Source organism: Scyliorhinus canicula, chromosome 2, assembly GCF_902713615.1.
Source record: "Scyliorhinus canicula chromosome 2, sScyCan1.1, whole genome shotgun sequence".
Classification (NCBI taxonomy): domain Eukaryota; kingdom Metazoa; phylum Chordata; class Chondrichthyes; order Carcharhiniformes; family Scyliorhinidae; genus Scyliorhinus; species Scyliorhinus canicula.
In genome coordinates, this window is record NC_052147.1 from 159453054 (window position 1) to 159477594 (window position 24541).

A 24541-nucleotide genomic window follows, 5' to 3' on the forward strand; every position below is an offset into this window, starting at 1 on the left:
ATGTCCCTGTCAGACAGGGAAGAGATGGTCGAGTGAGGGAACCATGGTTGACAAGAGAGGTTGAATGTCTTGTTAAGAGGAAGAAGGAGACTTATGTAAGGCTGAAGAAACAAGGTTCAGACAGGGCGCTGGAGGGATACAAGATAGCCAGGAGGGAACTGAAGAAAGGGATTAGGAGAGCTAAGAGAGGGCATGAAAAATCTTTGGCAGGTAGGATCAAGGAAAACCCCAAGGCCTTTTACACATACGTGAGAAATATGAGAATGATTAGAGCGAGGGTAGGTCCGATCAAGGACAGTAGCGGGAGATTGTGTATTGAGTCTGAAGAGATAGGAGAGGTCTTTAACAAGTATATTTCTTCAGTATTTACAAACGAGAGGGGCCATATTGTTGGAGAGGACAGTGTGAAACAGACTGATAAGCTCGAGGAGATACTTGTCAGGAAGGAAGATGTGTTGCGCGTTTTGAAAAACTTGAGGATAGACAAGTCCCCCGGGCCTGACGGGATATATCCAAGGATTCTATGGGAAGCAAGAAATGAAATTGCAGAGCCGTTGGCAATGATATTTTCGTCCTCGCTGTCAACAGGGGTGATACCAAAGGATTGGAGAGTGGCGAATGTCGTGCCCCTGTTCAAAAAAGGGAATAGGGATAACCCTGGGAATTACAGGCCAGTTAGTCTTACTTCGGTGGTAGGCAAAGTAATGGAAAGGGTACTGAGGGATAGGATTTCTGAGCATCTGGAAAGGCACTGCTTGATTAGCGATAGTCAGCACGGATTTGTGAGGGGTAGGTCTTGCCTAACAAGTCTTATTGACTTCTCTGAGGAGGTGACCAAGCATGTGGATGAAGGTAAAGCAGTGGATGTAGTGTACATGGATTTTACTAAGACATTTTATACAGTTTCCCATTGTAGGCTTGTGCAGAAAGTAAGGAGGCATGGGATAGTGGGAAATTTGGCCAGTTGGATAACAAACTGGCTAACCGATAGAAGACAGAGAGTGGTGGTGGATGGCAAATATTCAATCTGGAGCCCAGTTATCAGTGGTGTACCGCAGGGATCAGTTCTGGGTCCTCTGCTGTTTGTGATTTTCATTAACGACTTGGATGAGGGAGTTGAAGGGTGGGCCAGTAAATTTGCAGATGATACGAAGATTGGTGGAGTTGTGGATAGTGAGGAGGGCTGTTGTCGGCTTCAAAGAGACATAGATAGAATGCAGAGCTGGGCTGAGAAGTGGCAGATGGAGTTTAACCCTGACAAGTGTGAGGTTGTCCATTTTGGAAGGACAAACTATGAATGCGGAATACAGGGTTAACGGTAGGGTTCTTGGCAATGTGGAGGAGCAGAGAGATATTGGGGTCTATGATCATAGATCTTTAAAAGTTGCCACGCAAGTGGATAGAGCTGTGAAGAAGGCCTATGGTGTGCTAGCGTTCATTAGCAGAGGGATTGAATTTAAGAGCCGTGAGGTGATGATGCAGCTGTACAAAACCTTGGTCAGGCCACATTTGGAGTACTGTGTGCAGTTCTGGTCGCCTCATTTTAGGAAGGATGTGGAAGCTTTGGAAAAGGTGCAAAGGAGCTTTACCAGGATGTTGCCTGGAATGGAGATGTAGGTCATACGAGGAAAGGTTGAGGGTGCTAGGCCTTTTCTCATTAGAACGGAGAAGGATGAGGGGCGACTTGATAGAGGTTTATAAGATGATGAGGGGAATAGAGTAGACAGTCAGAGACTTTTTCCCCGGGTGGAACACACCATTACAAGGGGACATAAATTTAAGATAAATGGTGGAAGATATAGAGGGGATGTCAGAGGTAGGTTCTTTACCAGAGAGTAGTGGGGGCATGGAATGCACTGCCTGTGGAAGTAGTTGAGTCGGAAACATTAGGGACCTTCAAACGGCTATTAGATAGGTACATGGATTAGGGTAGAATAATGGAGTGTAGATTAACTTCTTCTTAAGGGCAGCACGGTAGCATTGTGGATAGTACAATTGCTTCACAGATCCAGGGCCCCAAGTTCGATTTCGACTTGGGTCACTGTCTGCGTGGAGTCTGCACATCCTCCACATGTGTGCGTGGGTTTCCTCCGGGTGCTCCGGTTTCCTCCCACAGTCCAAAGTTGTGCAGGTTGGGTGGATTGGCCATGAAAAATTGTCCAAAATTCTATGATTAACCTTGGACAAAAGTTCGGCGCAACATCGTGGGCTGAAGGGCCTGTTCTGTTCTGTATTTCTCTATCTATCAGTATCAGTTAGAGTGAACCTTCTCTGAACTGATTCTGAGATATAACATGTTTACCCCAATCCAGCTCTTAAACCTATCAACTGAAAGAAGTGTATCGCACTCTATAGCTGTCTCTGGTCACTGCATTTTAATGCCTAGGACACCGTTATAGAATTATTATACATCCACTTATTATTTAATCGGTGCAGCTGGTGAGAATGTGAGGATACATCTCCAGTTTGGTCAGTTGATGTTCAATTGAAAACATAAATATCATCAATAAATCGACATATAATTTTCTCAATTTGCCCTTCTGTTTTCCCTGCTTGACAATTCACTGGTGAAAATTCTAGAGTTAGCCGCATATGATAGGGAACATAGGGTTTAGGAGCAAGAGCAGACAATTCGACTCTTCAATCGTGCTCTACTGTTCAATAAAATCATGGCTGCTCTCGCTCTGGTCTCAGCTCCACTGTTCTGTCTGTCCCCATTAACCCTTAACCCCCTTGTTTATAAAACTCTAGGGCAGCACGGTAGCACAGTGGTTAGCACTGCGGCTTCACAGCGCCAGGGTCCCAGGTTCAATTCCCGGCTTGGGTCACTGTCTGTGCGGAGTCTGCATATTCTCCCCGTGTCTGCGTGGGTTTCCTCCGGGTGCTCCACTTTCCTCCCACAAGTCCTGAATGATGTTAGGTGGATTGGCCATGCTAAATTGCCCTTAGTATCCAAATAAAGGCTAGGTGGACTTCCAGGGATAGGGTGGAGGTGTGGGCTTAAGTGGGGTGCTGTTTACAAGAGCCGGTGCAGATTCGATGGGCCGAATGGCCTCCTTCTGCACTATAAATTCTACGATTCTAACTCAGTCCTGAATAAACTGAAAGACCCAGCCTCCACTGCTGGAGAGAAAACCACTCTCTAATGACGTTCTGAGAGAAAAGATTTCTCCTCATCGCTCTCTTAAAAGGGAGACCTCTTATTCTTAAATTGTGCCCCCGAATTGTCCCCCACAAACCCCCTCCGGTAAAGATCTTGATGAAAGATATTAGCCCATTTGTCCAAACTGATGTACTTCATGCTTGAGCCTCAACATTTAGTATCATCAGGCTATTTGGCCTTGTTAATGCTCACCTCTGCTGCTGCTGATGTCAAACACCATCAGCATAATGCAATTTCCACCAGGACTATTGGTGAATTAGAATCCCGGCTATTTACTTTCACATCCACCTTCTAGGGCATGAGTCCAATTCTAAATCCTCCCAGTGGCAACCTAGCTAAGATCAGCTCGAGATGGATCTTCTGGTCCTCAGTGACCTTTATCCATTGAGGGATCTCTGCTGTTAATGACCTGAAGATGAGTTTTGAACACATATTGCATGTACATACATCCAGAAAACATTTCAATCTCTTACACTTACCTGACAGAGCAAGAAGAACTGCCGTTAATGTCTCATCCAAAAGATGGCACCTCAAAAGGTGAAGCACTGCCTCAGTACTACACAGGAGAGAGTGAGGCTGGGGGGTGAGGTCATGAGGAATAATCCACTGATGGGGGTTGTGACAGCTTGGAAGAAAACACAGGATGGTGGCTCTCATTGGACCCATTTCCTGATGACAAGACTCGATCAGGCATTGACAACGAGGCACCCTCTGCCAAAGCCTCTATCCTCACCCCACAATCCAGGGAGCCCACAAACAAACTTTACAGCATTTGCCTTTCAACTGACTTGCCTGACACTGGTTGAATATCATCTGCTGTGCAGCAGCAGTAGCATAAGGCCCTTAAGTGGACATTAATTGCCCAGTTAATGGCCTTAGTTTGTAAGGGAGCAACAAGGCGGCCAAGAGCGTTCCCGTCCCAGACTTAATTGGGGCAGGTGAAAGAAGGTGTGCGATCCCCAACACACTTTTTCTATCTCAATTAAATGTCCTCCCATCTCCAAACTCACCACAGTTTGGGAATTCAATTCCACTCTATCTCCCTGCTTACTCTATTGAAACCTTTCCTGATTTTGATGTACTTGTGGATATGAGAACCTGACATCGACTGTGTCCAATGAGTCTACCTTTCACACAATAAATCAATAAAAGCAGCTGATAACTGTCAACTAGAAAAATATAGGGCAGCACGGTGGCGTAGTGATTAGCACTGCTGCCACACGGAGCCGAGGTCCCAGGTTGAATCCTGGCCCCAGGTCACTGTCTGTGTGGAGTTTGCACATCCCCCCCCCCCCGTGTTTCCGTGGTTTTCGCCCTCACAACCCAAAGATGTGCAGGCTAGGTGAATTGGCCATGCTAAATTGCCCCTTCATTGGAAAAAACTAGAAAAATATTAAATACATAATACATTAGTGTCTGGCCCTTTAACTTTGAGATGATCATCCCATGCTTGAATTTGCAATAAACAAATGGATAACATGTCTACATTCTTTCCAAAATTATTAAGTTGTTCAGCTACCAATTATCAAGCTGACAGCAAAATGATTTCAGTCATTTAAATGTTGTGGTTTCAGTCTTTGAAACATTGGTTGTGAAAACTGTGAGTCATTACTTGAAGAGATCGAAGCATATAAAAAGCAATCAACGGATAAAGGCTCAGTGAGAGAGAGAGATAGAGGCATCATTCACAACTGATTACAATCAAACTTCCTCACTCAAACATGATGCGTTCAGTTCTCCTGGTTCTTGCTGCATTGCAGACACTCCAATACTCATCTGGTATGTACTGAAGCCATTCTCAAATGTTAAGTTTTATTTTTTAATTCTTTAATTAACAAATGTTGATTTCACCATCTAGTGAGCGAGATAGTGGAGGTGGACAGGGAATATTCGAGGGTGCACACCGTGGAAGGATTGTCGAGGAGGAAAAGGTTGCAGGGGCAATTTGACAGGCTGACAACGGGGAGTGCGGTAGGGCAACTGCGTAGGGCAAGAGGGGTGCAATACGAGTATGGGGAGAAGGCGAGCCGCATGCTGGTACACCAGCTGCGGAGGCAGGCTGCGTCCAGGGAAATATTGAAGATCCGGACTGGGGCTGGGGATGTAGAGTCAGAGCCAGGGAAGATAAATGAGGCATTTAGAGAGTATTACCAGGGACTTTATGAGGTAGACCAGGAGGAGAGGAGAGGGACAAGGGGTGGTTTCTGGACAAGCTGGAATTTCCCCAGGTGGAGGAAGCAATGAGGCAGGCATTGGAGGAGCCCCTGGATCTGAGGGAGGTGCTGGATAGTATCAGGGGTATGAAGTCGGGGAAGGCCCCTGGGCCGGATGGGTACCCAGCAGAATTTTATCAGGAATTTGCGATGGATCCTAGCACCACATCTGCTGGGGGCGTTTAATGAAGTACTGGATAAGGGAGAGTTGCCGGAAACGATGAAGCAGGCAGTAATCACACTAATCCCAAAAAAAGGGAAGGATCCAGTGGAATGTGGGTCGTGTAGACCCATATCACTATTGAACATGGATGTGAACGTATTGACTAAGTTGTTGGCGGGGAGGATGGACGATTGTGCCCCGGGGGTGGTTGCAGAAGATCAAACAGGCTTTGTGAAGGGCAGGCAGCTTGCAAGTAATATAAGACGGCTGTTGAATATGGTGATGAATCCGTCGAGAGCTCTGGTACCGGAGGTGGTGGTGTCCATGGACGTGGAGAAAGTATTTGATCGGGTGGAGTGGCGGTACTTGTTCAAAGTTTTGGGAAGGTTTGGGTTTGGGCCGAGATTTGTGGCATGGGTGCGGTTTCTGTATGTGGCGCCAAGAGCGAGGGTGAGGACGAATGATTTGAGCTCACGAAGCTTTGACTTACACAGGGGTACGAGGCAGGGGTGCCCGCTGTTGCGGCTGCTGTTTGCGCTGGCCATAGAGCCATTGGCGATGGCTCTCAGGGGGTCAGGAGAGTGGCAGGGGATAATGAGGGGACAGAGGGAGCATCAGGTGTCGCTCTATGCCGATGACCTCTTGCTGTATGTTTTAAATCAGTTAGAGCGTATGGGAAGGATTCTGGGCCTGTTGGGGAGGTTTTGAGGGTTCTCGACAAGCTGAATGTAGGGAAAAGCAAGGGCTTCCCAGGGAATGAGCTGGCACAGCGGGCTAATTTAGGGGGGGATGACATTTACAGTAGTGAGGGATAGGTTTAGGTACTTGGGGATTCAGGTAGTGAGGGAATGGACGGGGTTCCATAAGTGGAATTTAACGAAGCTGGTGGAGGAGGCCAGGGAGGATCTTAAGAAGTGGGATACACTGCACTTAACGTTGGTGGGGAGGGTCCAAGTGGTGAAAATTAATATTCTGCTGAGGTTCTTGTTTATCTTTCAGGCTCTCCCGATCTTTATACCAAATCTTTATACTATTTTTAGAAAGTGGACACAATCATCTCTGACTTTGTATGGGCGGGGAAGGTGCCGAGGATGGGGAGGACCCTGCTACAGAGGCAGAGGCAGCAGGGGTTGGGTGGCATTGCCGAACTTGCTTCATTATTATTGGGTGGCGAATGTGGACAAGGTGCGGCGGTGGTGGGAAGCAGAAGGGGTAGAGTGGGTTAGGATGGAGGAGGAATCTTGTAAGGGGTCTAGTTTGAGGGCTATGGTAACGACAGTTTTGCCAATATATCCGAGCAGGTATTCCGGGAGCCCAGTGGTGCAGTCCATTGTGAAGATATGGAATCAGCTGAGGAGGCATTTTAGGGTGGAAGGGATGTTGGTGCTAATGCCGCTGTGTGAGAATCATGGGTTTGAGCCAGGGTGGATGGATAGTGTATACAGGAGGTGGAGGGAAGTGGGGCTGGTCAAGGTGAGGGATTTGTATTTGGAGGAAGGGTTCGCCAGTCTGGAGGAACTAAGGGAGAGGGTAGAGCTGCCGAGGGGATAGTTCAGGTATCTACAGGTTAGGGACGTAGCACAGAAGGTCGAGAAGGGGTTCCCTAGATTGCCGGGATACACCATGCTGGAGCGACTGCTGCTTCCGGATGTGGAAGGGGAGGGAAGAATTGGGGATATATATAAGTGGCTGGGGGAGCAGGGAGGCGAGCGGGTGGGGAAGATCAAGGAGAAATGGGAAGCGGAGTTGGGAATGGAGATCAATTGGGAAGTATGGATTGAGGCACTGCAAAGGGTAAACAGGACCTCCTCTTGTGAAAGGATGAGCCTGATACAGTTTAAGGTGGTGCACAGGGTGCATATGACTCGGGTGAGAATGAGTAGATTCTTTCTGGGGGGTAGCAGATGAGTGTGAGAGGTGTGGGTGAGGGCCAGCGAATCACGTGCACATGTTTTGGGGTTGTGAAAAATTGGGAAGTTTCTGGGTGGGAGTGTTCGTGGTCTTAGCCAGGATAGTGGAGGAGGGAGGTGGACCCAGACCCTTCGGTGGCGATATCTGGGGTTTCAGAGAAGCCGGAGTTCATGGAGAGGAGGATGGCCGATGTCTTGGCCTTCGCCTCTCTGATTGCACACCGATGAATTTTGCTGGAGTGGCGGTCGGCATCGCCACCGGGGGTAGCAGCATGGTTGGGTAACCTGTATGACTTCCTGCGATTAAAGAAGATAAAGTATAATTTAAGGGGCTCAGCAGGGGAGTTTGAGAAAAGGTGGGGGATGTTTGTAACCGTGTATGAGGAGCTGTTCGTCGCAGGGGGGTGGGGAGGTGAAAAAGGAGAAAATTCTGTACAAACTGTATAGTTGATTGTTGGTAAGAATGTTTCCCAAGGTGTTTATTTGCTGTAACCTACCTTGATACAACTTTGAATAAATTGCGTTTTAAAAAAGAACAAATGCTGATTACATCTTTCAGAGGAAACACAGTCTCTTCGTTAAAAAGGACATAAGTATTGGTGCCACCACAACTTTCTCATCTTATTTTCTAGGGATACCAATGACTGATTTCACACCAATCGTTGATGATGCCCTGAGAGAATCTATTCTGCAGCTGAACAGAAACACAATCAGTGCCTACCTGCTCGGGGCAACCAGTAATGAGTTGCTTTACGTAAGCAGTATTCAATCTTACACAATCTAATTTGTTCCATGTGCCTCTAAATTCTATTTTGCGTTGTTCAGTCGACTCTGTCTTCTATTCTTTCAACCTGGTTCTGTCACTCGATTTCTGCCTCTAACACTTTCTTTCCCATCATGTCCGGTTATTTCTCTCTTTCCCACTCTCTTTTCTGACTTTTCCCCTTAGGTTTTCTCTGTATCTCTTCATTATCCATCCGCCCTTTATCTCTCCCATTGGGAAAAATATCTTGTGTTTCCGCACTCTAACTCTCCCCATACATTTTACTCTCTGTTTATATTTCTGTTTCTCCTGGTCTTTGATCTTTGTCTCTGTCCTCCTGGTTTTGTTCTTTAGGATGGGTGTGGAGGTAAATGGATTGTTAGTAGTCATGTGAATGGCTTTGGGTTAGTCATGGCTCGGACAGTTCCACTTTTGTGTCCAGCTCAGAAGGTTGTGGGTTCAAATCCCAATCCAGAGATTTGAGCACAGAAGTGTAGGCTGTCACTCCAATGAGGGAGTGCTGCACTGTTGGTGGTGCTCTCTTTCAGGTGAGACAATAAACTGCAGCCCCATTTGCCCTCTCAAGGGGACATTAAAGATCCTATGGCTCTACTTTAGGGAGGTTTCGACTCAGTGTACTGGTCCCGATAATTAACTTCCAATCAAAATTGCATAGAACAGGTTACACCCACATCTGGCTATTAGCACATTGCTGCTTCTGGGATCTTGCTTTGTGAAAATTAGCTGCCCCATTTCTTATGTTACAATAATGACTACGCTTCAAAATCACTTAATTGGTTGAAAGTTGATTTGAGGTATCCTGCCATTATGAAAGGTCAGTCTCCATGCCGTTGAAGCTTATTATCAGGCACTGCCACCTTGGCAGGGATCTTCAGGTGGTGCAGTTGGTATGGGCTCTGTAGAAGAGTCAGACGGACTTGGAACATTAACTCTGTCTCTCTCTCTCCATAGATGCTGCCAGACCTGCTGAGCGTTTGCCGCATTTTCTGTTTTTGTTTCTGCTGCTTCTTTCCTGTTTCTGGCAGGAGGCCACATTTAAAATGCAATTCAGGTCTCATGACATAGCTGGGATCTCAATTGTAATTTTTAGTAGGAATGGACAGAGGAATAACACTCTTCCTGTTGCTTAACACATTGGGCAGCAGAGTGACATAATGGTTAGCACTGCTGCCTCACGGCGCCAAGGTCCAAGGTTCGATCCCGGCTCTGGGTCACTGTCCGTGTGGAGTTTGCACATTCTCCACGTGTCTGCGTGGGTCTCACCCCCACAACACAAAAGGTGTGCAGGGTAGGTGGATTGGCCACGCTAAATTGCCCCTTAATTGGAAAAAATTAATTGGGTACTCTAACTTTATTTTTTTTTAAGTTGCTTAACACGTGATCCCTAAACTGGAGGTTTCTCATACAAAATGTCACAAACCTTTTCTCCTTGTTATAATTTTGGACCATCTCCTAGTCCAATAAGAATTATCCAAACTTCTACCAGTCTGATCCCTCTCTGGGAACTCGCCTCGAGGTCTGAAAGAAACTGACCAATGTTACTGGATTAGTGATCCAGACAACCAGGCTAATGCTCTGGGGAAATGGGTTCAAATCCCACCACGGCAGATGGGTTCAAATCCCACCAAAGCAGCTGGTGGAATTTAAATTTGATGAATAAAATCTGGAATATAAAGTTAGTCTCAGTGAGGGGGCAATGAAACTATCATCGATTGTTGTAAAAACCCATCTGGTTCACTAATGTCCTTTGGGAAGGGAAGCAGCACAGTGGTTTTCACAGTTGCTTCACAGCGACAGGGTACCAGGTTCAATTCCCGGCCTGGGTCACTGTCTGTGTGGAGTCTGCACGTTCTCCCTGTGTCTGTGTGGGTTTCCTCTGGGTGCTCCGGTTTCCTCCCATAAGTCCCGAAAGACGTGCTGTTAGGTGAATTGGACATTCTGAATTCTCCTTCTGTGAACCCGAACAGGCGGCGGAGTGTGGCGACTAGGGGGTTTTCATAGTAACTTCATTGCAGTGTTAATGTCAGCTTACTTGTGACAATAAAGATTATTATTATTAAATCCTTACCCTGTCTGACCTACATGTGACTCTAGCTGATAAGTCCAAGGAAATATCACCATCAGGACAATTTAGCAATGGGTCAGGGGAAGATATGATTAGTTTTAAATTCCTTATAAATATCTTTGTGTTTTTTCAAACATTTCTGAAATAATCAAGTGTCTTTGTGCCATTGCAGCAGTTTGAATGTCAACTGCTGCAGCCTCCCTGTCACATGGATTTTGTAATCAGTTTTTGAAGTGATAATGATTACAAACTCCGGGTTTGTGTGTTGGTATTTGTAAGATCATCCCTTGCTCTCTGTTATAATAATATGAGCTAATTTTATAAAAGGCAACAAACTTTGCAGTTAAGATCAGATCTGTCCAGCTCCACTCTTCCAGGCTTACAGAGTGAATGGGTTGTGGATTTACTCCCAGATCACTAAACGTTTGTAATTGGATTACAACCATTTGATTGACAGCATAGAACATAGAACATTACAGCACAGTACAGGCCCTTCGGCCCTCGATGTTGCGCCGACCTGTGAAACCCCTCTAAAGCCCATCTACACTATTCCCTTATCATCCATATGTCTATCCAATGACCATTTGAATGCATTTGTGTTGGCGAGTCCACTACTGTTACAGGCAGGGCATTCCACCGCCGTTCCTACTCTCTGAGTAAAGAACCTACCTCTGACATCTGTCCTATATCTATCACCCCTCAATTTAAAGCTATGTCCCCTCGTGCTAGACATCACCATCCGAGGAAAAAGCCTCTCACTGTCCACCCTATTTAATCCTCTGATCATCTTGTATGCCTCAATTAAGTCACCTCTTAACCTTCTTAACCTTCTTCTCTCTAACGAAAACAGCCTTAAGTCCCTCAGCCTTTCCTCATAAGATCTTCCCTCCATACCAGGCAGCATCCTGATAAATCTCCTCTGCACCCTTTCCAATGCTTCCACATCCTTCCTATAATGCAGCGACCAGAACTGCACGCAATACTCCAAATGTGGCCGCACCAGAGTTTTGTACAACTGTAACATGACCTCATGGCTCCGAAACTCAATTCCTCTACCAATAAAAGGCTAACACACCGCACGCCTTCTTAACAACCCTCTCAACCTGGGTGGCAACTTTCAGGGATCAATGAACATGGACACAGAGATCTCTGTGCTCATCCACACTCCCAAGAATCTTACCATTAGCCCAGTACTCTATTATTCCTTCCAAAATGAAACACCTCACACTTTTCTGCATTAAACACCATTTGCCACCTGTCGGAGCTTTCACCTGAAGAAGGAGCCGTGCTCCAAAAGCTCGTGTTTGAAACAAACCTGTTGGACTTTAACCTGGTGTTGTAAGACTTCTTACTCTGTAACTTGTAACATCCTTCTGCACTGTCCACAACTCCACCGACTTTAGTGTCATCTGCAAATTTACTCACCCATCCTTCTACGCCCTCCTCCAGGTCATTTATAAAAATGACAAACAGCAGTGGCCCCAAAACAGATCCTTGTGGTACACCACTAGTAACTGGACTCCAATCTGAACATTTCCCATCAACCTCCACCCTTTGTCTTCTTCCAGCTAGCCAATTTCTGATCCAAACTGCTAAATCACTCTGAATCCCATGCCTCCGTATTTTCTGCAATAGCCTACCATGGGGAACCTTATCAAACGCTTTACTGAAATCCATATACACCACATCAACTGCTTTACCCTCATCCACCTGTTTAGTCACCTTCTCAAAGAACTCAATAAGGTTTGTGAGGCACGACCTACCCTTCACAAAATCATGTTGACTATCTCTAATCAAATTATTCCTTTCCAGATGATTATACATTCTATCTCTTATAAACCTTTCCAATACTTTGCCAACAACAGAGGTAAGGCCCACTGGTCTATAGTTACCGGGGTTGTCTCTACTCCCCTTCTTGAACAAGGGGACAACATTTGCTATCCTCCAGTCTTCTGGCACTATTCCTGTAGACAAAGATGACTTAAAGATCAAAGCCAAAGGCTTAACAATCTCCTCCCTAGCTTCCCAGGGAATCCTAGGATAAATCCCATCCGGCCCAGGGGACTTATCTATTTTAACACTTTCCAGAATTGCTAACACCTCCTCCTTATGAACCGCAAGCCCTTCTAGTCTAGTAGCCTGTATCTCAGTATTCTCCTCGACAACATCGTCTTTTTCCTGTGTGAATACTGACGAAAAATATTCATTTAGCACCTCTCCCATCTCCTCAGACCATGCACAACTTCCCACTACTGTCCTTGACTGGCCTTACTCTTACCCTAGTCATTCTTTTATTCCTGACATATCTATAGAAAGCTTTAGGGTTATCCTTGATCCTACCTGCCAAAGACATGTCCCCTCCTGGCTCTTCTTAGTTCTTTCTTTAGATCCTTCCTAGCTAACTTGTAACTCTCGAGCGCACGTGCGATGTGAGAGCCATGGTTTTGATTAAGTGTGTCACGTACTAAGCATCAAGTCATGTTCACCTATCGACCCTTGTTCCACTGGCCTACATTGGCTCCCAGTTAAGCAATGCCTCGATGTTAACATTTTCATCCTTGTTTTCAAATCCTTCCATGTACTCTCGTCCCTCCCTGTCTTTGTAATCTCCTCCAACCTCACAAACTTCCAGAATCTCTGTTTTGTTCTATTACTGGCCTCATGCTCAATTGCTCCGCCATTTGGCCACTGTGCCTTCAGCTATCAATTAAAATCGGAGATTATCCACGAAACCTCGCTTACCTCTCTCTCCTATTTTAAAGTGTCCTCTTTAAATAAACCTTTGGGACTCTGAACAAATATCTCCTTACGTAGCCTAGTCTCAAATTTTGTTTATATTTTTCCGAAGTCTTTCATGGGATGCGGGCATCGCAGACAAGGCCAACATTTGTGCCATCCCTTATTCCCCTCGAGCTGAGAGGCATTTTAAGAGTGAACCACATTGTTGTGGATTTGGAGTCACATGTAGGCCAGACCCGGAAAGTACAGCAGATTTCCTTCCCGAAAGGACATTAGTGAACCAGATGGGTTGGTCTGACAATCAGCAATGGTTTCAGGGTCACCATCTGCCGGGTCCCCCGAGCATTATCCCTGGGTGTCTGGATTACCATAGAACATAGAACAGTACAGCACAGAACAGGCCCTTCGGCAACCGATGTTGTGCCGAGCCATGATCACCCTACTCAAACCCACGTATCCACCCTATACCCCCAACAACCCCCCCCCCTTAACCTTTTTAGGACACTACGGGCAATTTAGCATGGCCAATCCACCTAACCCGCACATCTTTGGACTGTGGGAGGAAACCGGAGCACCCGGAGGAAACCCACGCACACACGGGGAGGACGTGCAGACTCCGCACAGACAGTGACCCAGCCGGGAATCGAACCTGGGTCCCTGGAGCTGTGAAGCATTTATGCTAACCACCATGCTACCGTGCTGCCCTTCTCAAGTCCAATGACAATACCACAATGCCACATCCTCCCCTGCGAAGCACCTTTTATTCCTGTGAAGCACCTTGTACTCCGATAAAGGTGCTTTATAAATGCAAGTTATTGTGATAAACTGATAGCTCTGATTCCTGGAGCCCAAGCTCACCACTATCTTAATCAATGAAGGAGCCTTGCAAAATTAACCCTTCATGTGCTATGTGCAGAAGATATGTATTTAACCTGTAGAATAAATGTTCCTGGGGTGACAGTGAGTTTGTGACCAGCGAGTGTCAGGATTTCCTTTATATTATAATCAAGCTGGTGATTGATCCGTGAAGAATCCTGTCGATAAATTCAATATTTTCTTTCCCAGATAACTCCAACAGGACCAAACGAATTGGAGGTGGATTTAAGATTTACTGCAAGGGAAACCATGTGTCCCAAAACTGGTGGATTTGATAGTGTAAACTGTGAGCTCAACAATGACCCCTTAGCTGTGAGTACTCATGGAAATGTTTTCAAAATTGTGCATGTTATGTAAAGCCAGGCAAAGTGGGGATAGGGCACAGGTTCAACACAGTCTCGATGTCGTAACAACTATTGGGGATGCTTTTTAATTCGCAACACTTCATCGCAAATTCCGTGAGTTGGGAATTCAGAGCCAATAAGGTTTAGAATCTGTTGAATTTGTTTTCATCCTCAGAGGTGGGGTGTATAACAAGTGATTAATTTGTTATTGGCCATTTTATGTCATCAGCCAAAGCAGTGACTTTAAATTGATGGGAAATGCTCTGAATAATGTACGATCGTGCTGAAAAATTTTGAGAGGCTTGGCTACAATCTAAATTTGCTTTCCGGGATGTAGGCCAGCATTTGTTGCCCACCCTTAATTGCCCTTGAGAAGGTGGTGATAAGCTGCCTTCTTGAAGCGCTGCAGTCCATGTGTTGTACAATATAATTTAGTTTTTAACATCTATGAAATAGGGAGGGTTCAGGGAGGAGAGAGGGTGAGAGGAGGAGAGGGGGAGAGATGGCCTAACCTTCAAACTCCATGATGAAGATAAGACCAAGGGGAGAACATTTAACAAGATCATGGTTAATCTGAATCTCACTTTTGATCCACATTCTGTGATGCCCTTACTTGATAAACATCCATCACTCTCCGTTCTGGCCATTACCCTTCCTCAGTCCACCACATGCCCGCGCCCCCCGCTGAGCCTGTTCCCCACAGCGACAGACCCCCATCCCGACCCCCTCTACATGCTCCAGCCCCTTCTCAGCCATCCCAGCAGCAACCCGGTATCCCCCACTATTCCCCCCCCAAGACTCCTCCCCCCTCCCCCCCACCCCCCCACAAGCTAGGGCCCCCCCTAGCTGCATAACCTCTTCCATTGTACTTCCGTAAGTCAGCCGACTCCTGCAGACCCCGGCTGCTCCCGCCGCCCCAATGACCCCCTCCAGTGCAACACAACCACTGCGCATCCTCCCAGTGCCGGCCCCGCCCACTGCTCCTCCAACGCGGGAGTGAAGCCCGCGCTTCCATCCCGAGCCCCGCCCCCCCCCGACCCAACACGCGGGAAAAGACGGGCACATGACCCAACAGGACCGCGAACCACTTCCAAACTCTCAACCAGTGAAAAAAAACCAGACATGACAACACTGCCAAGTAAACAGATAACAGTCACCAAAAAAGCAAAAAAGCAGAACAGCAAAAAGACATCATCAAATAGAACCAATAAAAGCGAAAGGATACCAAGGAGGACAAAGCCTCCGGGCTGTGTACACCGTTCCCGAGCCCTCAGTCCTCAGTTCAAGTCCAGCTTCTCTGCCTGGATGAAAGCCCAGGCCTACCCCGGAGAGTCAAAGTAGAGTTGGTGGTCTTTATAAGTGACCCAGAGGCATGCCGGCTGTAACAGGCCAAACTTGACCCCCATCTTCTGGAGCACTGCCTTCGTCCGATTAAAACCAGCCCTTCTCTTTGCCACTTCCGCACTCCAGTCCTGGTAGATCCTGACCTCCGCATTCTCCCACTTACTATTCCTCTCCTTCGCCCATCTCAGCACACGCTCACGGTTGACGAAGCGGTGAAAACGGACCAGCATCGCCCGAGGCGGCACGTTTGGCCTGGGTTTCCTCAGCAGCACCCAATGGGCACCCTCCAGCTCCAAGGGTCCCTGGAACGACCCTGCGCCCATTAGCGAGTTCAGCATCATAGCCACATAGGCCCCCAAATCCGAACCTTCCAGCCCCTCTGGGAGGCCTAGAATCCGCAGTTTCTTCCGACGGGCGCGGTTCTCCATCTCCTCCATCCTCGCTGACCACTCCTTGTGGAGCGCCTCGTGCGACTCCACCTTCACAGCCAGGCCCAGGAGTTCGTCCTCGCTCTCCGAGGCCTTTTGCCGAAGCTCTCGGATCTCCGTACCCTTTGCCGTCTGGGTCGCTATGAGCGTGTCCAGGGAGGCCTTCAGCGGTCCCAGGATCTCTGCCTTCAGCTCCCTGCAGGAGCGTTGAAGCAGCTCCTGCTGCTCCCGCGCCCACAGCTGCCACCCTGCTGATTCCCCGCCTGCTGCCACCTTGCCTTTCTTGCCTCGCACCTTTCTCTGCTCCAAAGCCGATATTTTGACCACTCCGCTCCTGGTCCAGGCCATCCACCAGCGGAGAATCTTAGAGGAAGTGTTCCCACACGGGGAAAAGTCCAACCAGTACCGCCACGGGCCCTTAAAAGAGCCCAAAAGACCGAAAATAGCGGGAGCTACCGAACGTGCGGCTTAGCTCCGTATCACATCAACCGGAAGTCCTACTGCTACATTCAAACCCACACTACACCTTTATTGAATACCCCGACGGCCGTCAGGATACCGGTTCACTCCGGGACCTGGCACCTGCAGGTTCCACCACTACCACCACCACCGCCAAGGTACCCCTCACACTACACCCCACCCAACCCCCCACGCCCTGCGCCCCCGCGCCTATAGGTTTCCTGCCCACGCCCCGCGCCCCCGCACCTATAGGTTTCCTGCGCCCCCCTTCGCCCGTCGCACCGGTCGGGAACGGAGCTCGGATCGAAACACCCCTGGAGTCCACCCCCATACCCACACCAACCGTCACCACTCAGCCACCCAAAGAGGCTGCTCCTGACTTTCATTCTTAAGTTCTTAAACTGCTAATTCACCTCCAATTGATTCTTATTTTGTTTCTCTAGAAAATGGCCACATGCCGCAGCAGTGTTAGCTATTCCTTCGGTGCGGTTGTTGATGTTTACCTCCAGTGTATGGACAGCAGAGATAGATTTATGGACAGCAGCAGTGAATCAGCCTCCTTCGAAAGCAGTGAAGAGGTAATCTTTTCTTTTAAGCTACAGGTTTATTCTGAATACCAGTAAACACCATTGGTATTTATTCTAGACAATATGAAATTTGGGCCACAACAACAGCTTTTTCAGATTGGCATTTCCTAACCATTTGATCCCAGGCTTGTCTAAATGGTCAATACTTGAGTAGGCCCCAAGCTTCAACTCAATAAAAATTTCTGCTAAACCTTAAATTCCAAATGTTTACAGTTATTTCAATTTAATTAGTTAAATATCCAACTAGAACTTTTAAATATATAAAAGTGATTTGCTGTCGAAGCTTTTCACTATGCACTCATGAGGACAAATGCAAAAATGCCAAATTTCAAAGGGAGCAACAATTTATACTGCATAAGAAAAGGGTGCTGATTGGTTGGCAAGTTGGTTTTCATTGGTTGAGGCTTTGCCATGAAGAATGCACAAGGCGACCACTGACTCACCCATTCCTTTGTTTAATTTTTTAAAAACACTGTTCCTGGACATACTCCTTTTTCCTGCCAATGAATATATTGTAGCTTCAAGCATGTGCAAGTGAGTCTGACCGATAATATTAAATTGCTTGTTAGTGTAATTCTTTGCACACCGGGGATTGTTCAGTAAGTGTTTTCCAATCATGGAATCATATCTAATGTTAAACATTATGTTCTAAGTTTTGAAGACTGGGTAAGAGCAATTAGTATTCAACCGATGAACAGCTGAAGGAACATGGGGCAGGATGTTCTGTTAGCCGACGGTGAAATAGGGAAATCCGATTGGCCGGAGAATAACTTCTGACACCAACACCAAAATCGCGGCAGGCGCCGATTTGACACCAAATCACGATTCTCCGTCATCTCAAAAACGGTGTCAATGCATTTCACTCCCCACGTTCAGTAGGCACCATTTGCATATCATTAGCGGGCCTGGCCCGGTACTCTCCAGGGCCTCCGCGATTCTCCGCGTCCGATGGGACGAATTCCCGACGCCATAGTTTACTTGTGCCTTTAAAAATCATGAAACCGGCGTGGCTGCTGCTGAGGGAGAGAGAAGGGGTACGGAAGATGTCCAACATTGCCATAGTTTGCTGACAGTTGTGCCACTGGCCGGGGTGGGGGGGGGGGGGGGGGGGGGGGGGGCTTCTGCCAGGGATGGGGTGGGGAGTAGTGGGGGATGGCCAGGAGGTGGACGGACACGGAGCACCATTGCTGCAGGCAGCAAGGCAGCCATATATCTGCGCACACCGTTAACAGCCCACTTTGAACCTGGTGCCATGGGTCGTACAGGTGTCCCCCCAGGCCACGGATGACCCATCAGCTGTATGGGCACACTCCAGCACAACCAGTGCCATCTTTTTGGCTTGGTGTGTGGGGAATGTAATGTGTATCTGCGGCCACAGCTTGTGAGCCTCCTGACAATCACGGACCCGGCGAAGCCCGCACTATTTTTCATGAGAAACGATTGTGTTCCTCACAGCACCGGTGCTAGCCCCTTAATAGTAGCAGAATCAGTGCAGGTGTGGCGACAATGTTTCTGTTGTGAAAGTCCACGGGTTCTCTGTTGGCACCAGTCTCAGAAACAGAGAATTCCGCCCATGCTGATTGACACAATCCAGCAGTCTTTGAGAATAAGACCCCCATATGTGACATCACACCAGCACTGTAATTCATAAACCACATTACTAATCTGTGTGATAAGGCAGAACTGATAGCTCTGTTAGTGTTATAAATTTCAGAACAGGAGAATTACAAACCAAAGATTGACAACGCGCCAAATAAGGAGTGAGTGGGACAAATGCGGTTCCCAATGTTGGGGTGATTCAAATCTGGGATGTTCAAGAGGACACAATAAATAGGATAGCTGGAGTTAGTAATTCAGTATTGGCTACTCGGATAGCTATGAGGCTGTAATGCACTCAGAATTCACAATCATCTTCATTCCCCAGGTTCAAAACCTCATTTCAATTTCAATTTCAATTCTGTGGTGAAGCTTTTTTCTTTATCAACATGTTTTCTGCAACTTTCAGTGGGATTATTTACATTAACATTAATGATCTTCTATTGCAGGTGATATTTCAAGGAAGACGACCACAATTCCAGGATGAACATTATTCATCAGTAAGTCTGAAAGACTATTACAAATAATACATTCAGCACATGGGTGTTGAGTAGCCGTGATAATTCTAAAATTGATTTTCCGCCAGGATTTCCAAAAGTTGATGAACAGAATGCCTGTCTTCTCTAAAGCTCAAGGAGTAACAGGGAATATAGTGGAGTCACTCAGTGGGACCCAATGTAAGATGAGTGGTAGACAGATTGGCATAGGAAACCCCCTCGCCCACTCTTACTAAATGGGTGGTTTCACTTTGATCTCCTGCGCTGTGGTCTCTAATCTACAGTTCTTTGACTATAATAGAAGTGAATAATGGACGGGTCGTCTAACGGGAGTCGATACAATAATGTTTGTTTTGTGATAACGAGGGAAGTGAATTTCTACCATTCACCTGGAAATCCACGTCAGCTGATGGCTGAGACCCCTCCAGAGAAAATATCAGCGATGCTCACATTGCATGAAAGAATGAAAAAAGGAAAGGTGCATGTTTTCCAGCCATTTGGTTCTCTCTTCGAGTCTGCTCCACCATTTGCTAAGATCATGGCTGATCTAACACTCACTAAGTCCACTTTCCTGCCTTGAGTCTCACCACAAACACAAGAGAGAACTGAGTGACTGGGAAAAAGACACCTCTCTTATTTTCATTCTTTCGTGGAAGGTGGGCATCGCTGATATTTTCTCTGGAGTGGCCTCAGCCATCAACGGAAATCCCTACAAATGATGACAGGATCAGTGTTGGATGTCATTCTGTCACCTGTCATCCCACTATCTGTTGCTTTGTCCATCCTTAAAATGACAGTTAATAAACGGTAAGAGTTTGAAAGTTATTGACACACTATCAATTACGACGAGACAAAAGTAGAATGTAATCGAGGTTTTATTACACAGAGATGTGTGGCCTCCTACAGCAGCTGACGAAATAAGAACATAAGAACATAAGAACTAGGAGCAGGAGTAGGCCATCTGGCCCCTCGAGCCTGCTCCACCATTCAATGAGATCATGGCTGATCTTTTGTGGACTCAGCTCCACTTTCCGGCCCGAACACCATAACCCTTAATCCCTTTATTCTTCAAAAACTATCTATCTTTACCTTAAAAACATTTAATGAAGGAGCCTCAACTGCTTCACTGGGCAAAGAATTCTATAGATTCACAACCCTTTGAGTGAAGAAGTTCCTCCTAAACTCAGTCCTAAATCTACTTCCCCTTATTTTGAGGCTATGTCCCCTAGTTCTGCTTTCACCCGCCAGTGGAAACTACCTGTCCGCATCTATCCTATCTATTCCCTTCATAATTTTAAATGTTTCTATAAGATCCCCCCTCATCCTTCTAAATTCCAACGAGTACAGTCCCAGTCTACTCAACCTCGCCTCGTAATCCAACCCCTTCAGCTCTGGGATTAACCTAGTGAATCTCCTCTGTACACCCTCCAGTGCCAGTATGTTCTTTCTCAAGTAAGGAGACCAAAACTGAACACAATACTCCAGGTGTGGCCTCACTAACACCTTATACAATTGCAGCATAACCTCCCTAGTCTTAAACTCCATCGCTCTAGCAATGAAGGACAAAATTCCATTTGTCTTCTTAATCACCTGTTGCACCTGTAAACCAACTTTCTGTGACTCATGCACTAGCACACCCAGGTCTCTCTGCACAGCAGCATGCTTTAATATTTTACTGTTTAAATAATAATCCCGTTTGCTGTTATTCCTACCAAAATGGATAACCTCACATTTGTCAACACTGTATTCCATCTGCCAGACCCTAGCCCATTCACTTAACCTATCCAAATCCCTCTGCAGACTTCCAGTATCCTCTGCACTTTTCGTTTTACCACTCATCTTAGTGTCATCTGCAAACTTGGACACATTGCACTTGGTCCCAAACTCCAAATCATCTATGTAAATTGTGAACAATTGTGGGCCCAACACGGATCCCTGAAGGACACCACTAGTTACTGATTGCCAACCAGAGAAATACCCAATAATCCCACTCTTTGCTTTCTATTAATTAACCAATCCTCTATCCATGCTACTACTTTACCCTTAATGCCATGCATCTTTATCTTATGCAGCAGCCTTTTGTGTGGCACCTTGTCAAAAGCTTTCTGGAAATCCAGATATACCACATCCATTGGCTCCCCGTTATCTACTGCACTGGTAATGTCCTCAAAAGATTCCACTAAATTAGTTAGGCACGACCTGCCCTTTATGAACCCATGCTGCGTCTGCCCAATGGGACAATTTCTATCCAGATGCCTCGTTATTTCTTCCTTGATGATAGATTCCAGCATCTTCCCTACTACCGAAGTTAAGCTCACTGGCCTATAATTTCCTGCTCTCTGCCTACCTCCTTTTTTAAACAGTGGTGTCACGTTAGCTAATTTCCAATCCACCGGGACCACCCCAGAGTCTAGTGAATTTTGGTAAATCATCACTAGTGCATCTGCAATTTCCCTAGCCATCTCTTTTAGCACTCTGGGATGCATTCCATCAGGGCCAGGAGACTTGTCTACCTTTAGCCCCATTAGCTTGCCCATCACTATCTCCTTAGTGATAACAATCCTCTTAAGGTCCTCACCTGTCATAGCCTCATTTCTATCAGTCACTAGCATGTTATTTGTGTCTTCCACTGTGAAGACCGACCCAAAAAACCTGTTCAGTTCCTCAGCCATTTCCTCATCTCCCATTATTAAAACTCCCTTCTCATCCCCTAAAGGACCAATATTTACCTTAGCCACTCTTTTTTGTTTTATATATTTGTAAAACTTTTTACTGTCTGTTTTTATATTCTGAGCAAGTTTACTCTCATACTCTATCTTACTCTTCTTTATAGCTTTTTTAGTAGCTTTCTGTTGCCCCCTAAAGATTTCCCAGTCCTCTAGTCTCCCACCAATCTTTGCCACTTTGTATACTTTTTCCTTCAATTTGATACTCTCCCTTATTTCCTTAGATATCCACAGTCAATTTTCCCTCTTTCTACCGTCCTTCCTTTTTGTTGGTATAAACCTTTGCTGAGCACTGTGAAAGATCGTTTGGAAGGTTCTCCACTGTTCCTCAACTGTTGTACCATAAAGTCTTTGCTCCCAGTCTACCTTAGCTAGTTCTTCTCTCATCCCATTGTAATCTCCTTTGTGTAAACACAAAACACTAGTATTTGATTTTACCTTCTCACCCTCCACCTGTATTTTAAATTCCACCATATGGTGATCGCTCCTTCCGAGAGGATCCCTAACTATGAGATCATGAATCAATCCTGTCTCATTACACAGGACAAGATCTAGGACCACTTGTTCCCTCGTAGGTTCCATTACATACTGTTCTAGGAAACTATCGCGGATACATTCTATAAACTCCTCCTCAAGGTTGCCTTGACCGACCAATCAACATGTAGATTAAAATCCCCCATGATAACTGCTGTACCATTTCTACATGCATCAGTTATTTCTTTGCTGCAGCTCGGTGTGCACACACATTTATACTCCTCCTACTGGGCGGAGCCAGCAGGCAGGGATCTACCCCTGTACCTGTAGTACAGAGGCCTTACCGTAATACCAATATATACAATATAATACAACAGTGGTGACTACCACATTTATATACAGGTAATTTGGACATTCTAAATTCTCCCTCAGTGTACCCGAACAGGCGCCGGAATGTGGCGACTAGGGGCTTTTCACAGTAACTTCATTGCAGTGTTAATGTAAGCCTACTTATGACAATAAAGATTATTATTATTATTCTCTTTTTTTCTGTGCTAGGTGGACTGGAATTCCCGAAAGAAGTTTTCTCAGAACCAGGCGAATGATTTTTCTTCAAGGAGGCCCAATACCCAGGGCAGGAATTTATCCTCCAGGAACAAGCCACGCCGTAAACAGAATATGAATTCTGTGGTGGAGTAAACAGTATTCACAGTTGGCGGAGCATAAGTCCGGTCGAACATGACTGTTTTAAATAGAAGCATTGCAAAGTAGAGTATTCTTTCTATCCCTTTAATTCTGTGATTTGTAACAATAACCTTTTCCTAGTTGTACAAGAAGTTGAAAGCCTGGCAATAAAGCAAGTTGATTAGTAAGCAGATTGTCCTGTCTCATGTCTGTGATTGGTCTAAAAATGACTCCAGCCTTTTCAAAAGAATTTCTGCAAGAGAAGAAGTTCCATTATTTAACATTCTGGCAGGTTCCTCACAGAAGGCAGTCACATGAAGAGAGTTTTGCCAATTTTATTTCCAGTTTGTGGTCTGATTTTCCAGTTAATGCGCACTTAGTCTGTGTGATCTCCTGAACTGGTACTCATCGCCTCAGAAGCTTCAAGAGAAACTTTTCAGATATTTTTTCATTTAAAAAAATTCTAACCCTTGTTTTCAAGCCCATCCATGCCCTTACCCCCTCACCTCAAGATCTGAGTAATATCTTCCAGCCACAGAAGCCTCTGATACCTCTGCATTTATAGAACATAGAACAGTACAGCACAGAACAGGCCCTTCGGCCCTCGATGTTGTGCCGAGCAATGATCACCCTACTCAAACCCACGTATCCACCCTATACCCGTAACCCAACAACCCCCCCTTAACCTTACTTTTTAGGACACTACGGGCAATTTAGCATGGCCAATCCACCTAACCCGCACATCTTTGGACTGTGGGAGGAAACCGGAGCACCTGGAGGAAACCCACGCACACACGGGGAGGACGTGCAGACTCCACACAGACAGTGACCCAGCTGGGAATCAAACCTGGGGCCCTGGAGCTGTGAAGCATTTATGCTAACCACCATGCTACCGTGCTGCCCAAATTTATCTCATTTTGGCCCTGATTTTAATTGTCCCGTTATTGGCGACCATGTCGTCAGCGACCTGTGGGTCCCAAGCTCTGGACTTTCATCCCTGAACCTTTCCACCATCTCTCGCCCCAAGACCTATCTCACTGACCAAGAGTTTGCTCAGCAAGCTGGTTACTTCCTTACGTATGTCAGTGTCAAACACTGTTTTATAATTTTTTGATGAAGTCTGTGAAGTGCCTCATGTTATTTTTCCAATTAAGGGGCAATTTAGCGTGGCCAATCCCTGCACGTCTTTGGATTGTGGGGGTGTGGCCCACGCAGACAAGGGGAGAACGTGCAAACTCCACATAAGTGCATTATGTTAAAAATGCTAAACAGAGTCACTGAATCACAGAATTGTCACGACTTACAAGGAGACCATTTGGCCCATCGTGTCTGCACCAGCTCTCCAAACATGTATTATCACTTAGTGCATTTCTCCTGCCTTTTCTCCACACCGCTGCACATTGTTTTGATTCAAATAATCATCTAATACCCTCTTGACTGCCTCATTGAACCTGCGTCCATCACACTTCCAGACAGTGCATTCCAGACC

General features: G+C 46.2%; 1 protein-coding gene across 1 annotated transcript; it reads left to right on the forward strand.

Moving 5' to 3' along the window:
- Nucleotides 1–4823: 4823 nt before the first annotated feature.
- Nucleotides 4824–23243, forward strand: LOC119960510 (secreted phosphoprotein 24-like). The gene is made up of 6 exons (XM_038788195.1): nucleotides 4824–4942; nucleotides 8082–8203; nucleotides 14103–14225; nucleotides 16932–17066; nucleotides 19121–19171; nucleotides 22927–23243. Exons 1-6 carry the CDS (start codon nucleotides 4885–4887, stop codon nucleotides 23065–23067), a joined length of 630 nt encoding a protein of 209 aa, XP_038644123.1. The 5' UTR covers nucleotides 4824–4884; the 3' UTR covers nucleotides 23068–23243.
- The last annotated feature ends 1298 nt before the right edge of the window (nucleotides 23244–24541 follow it).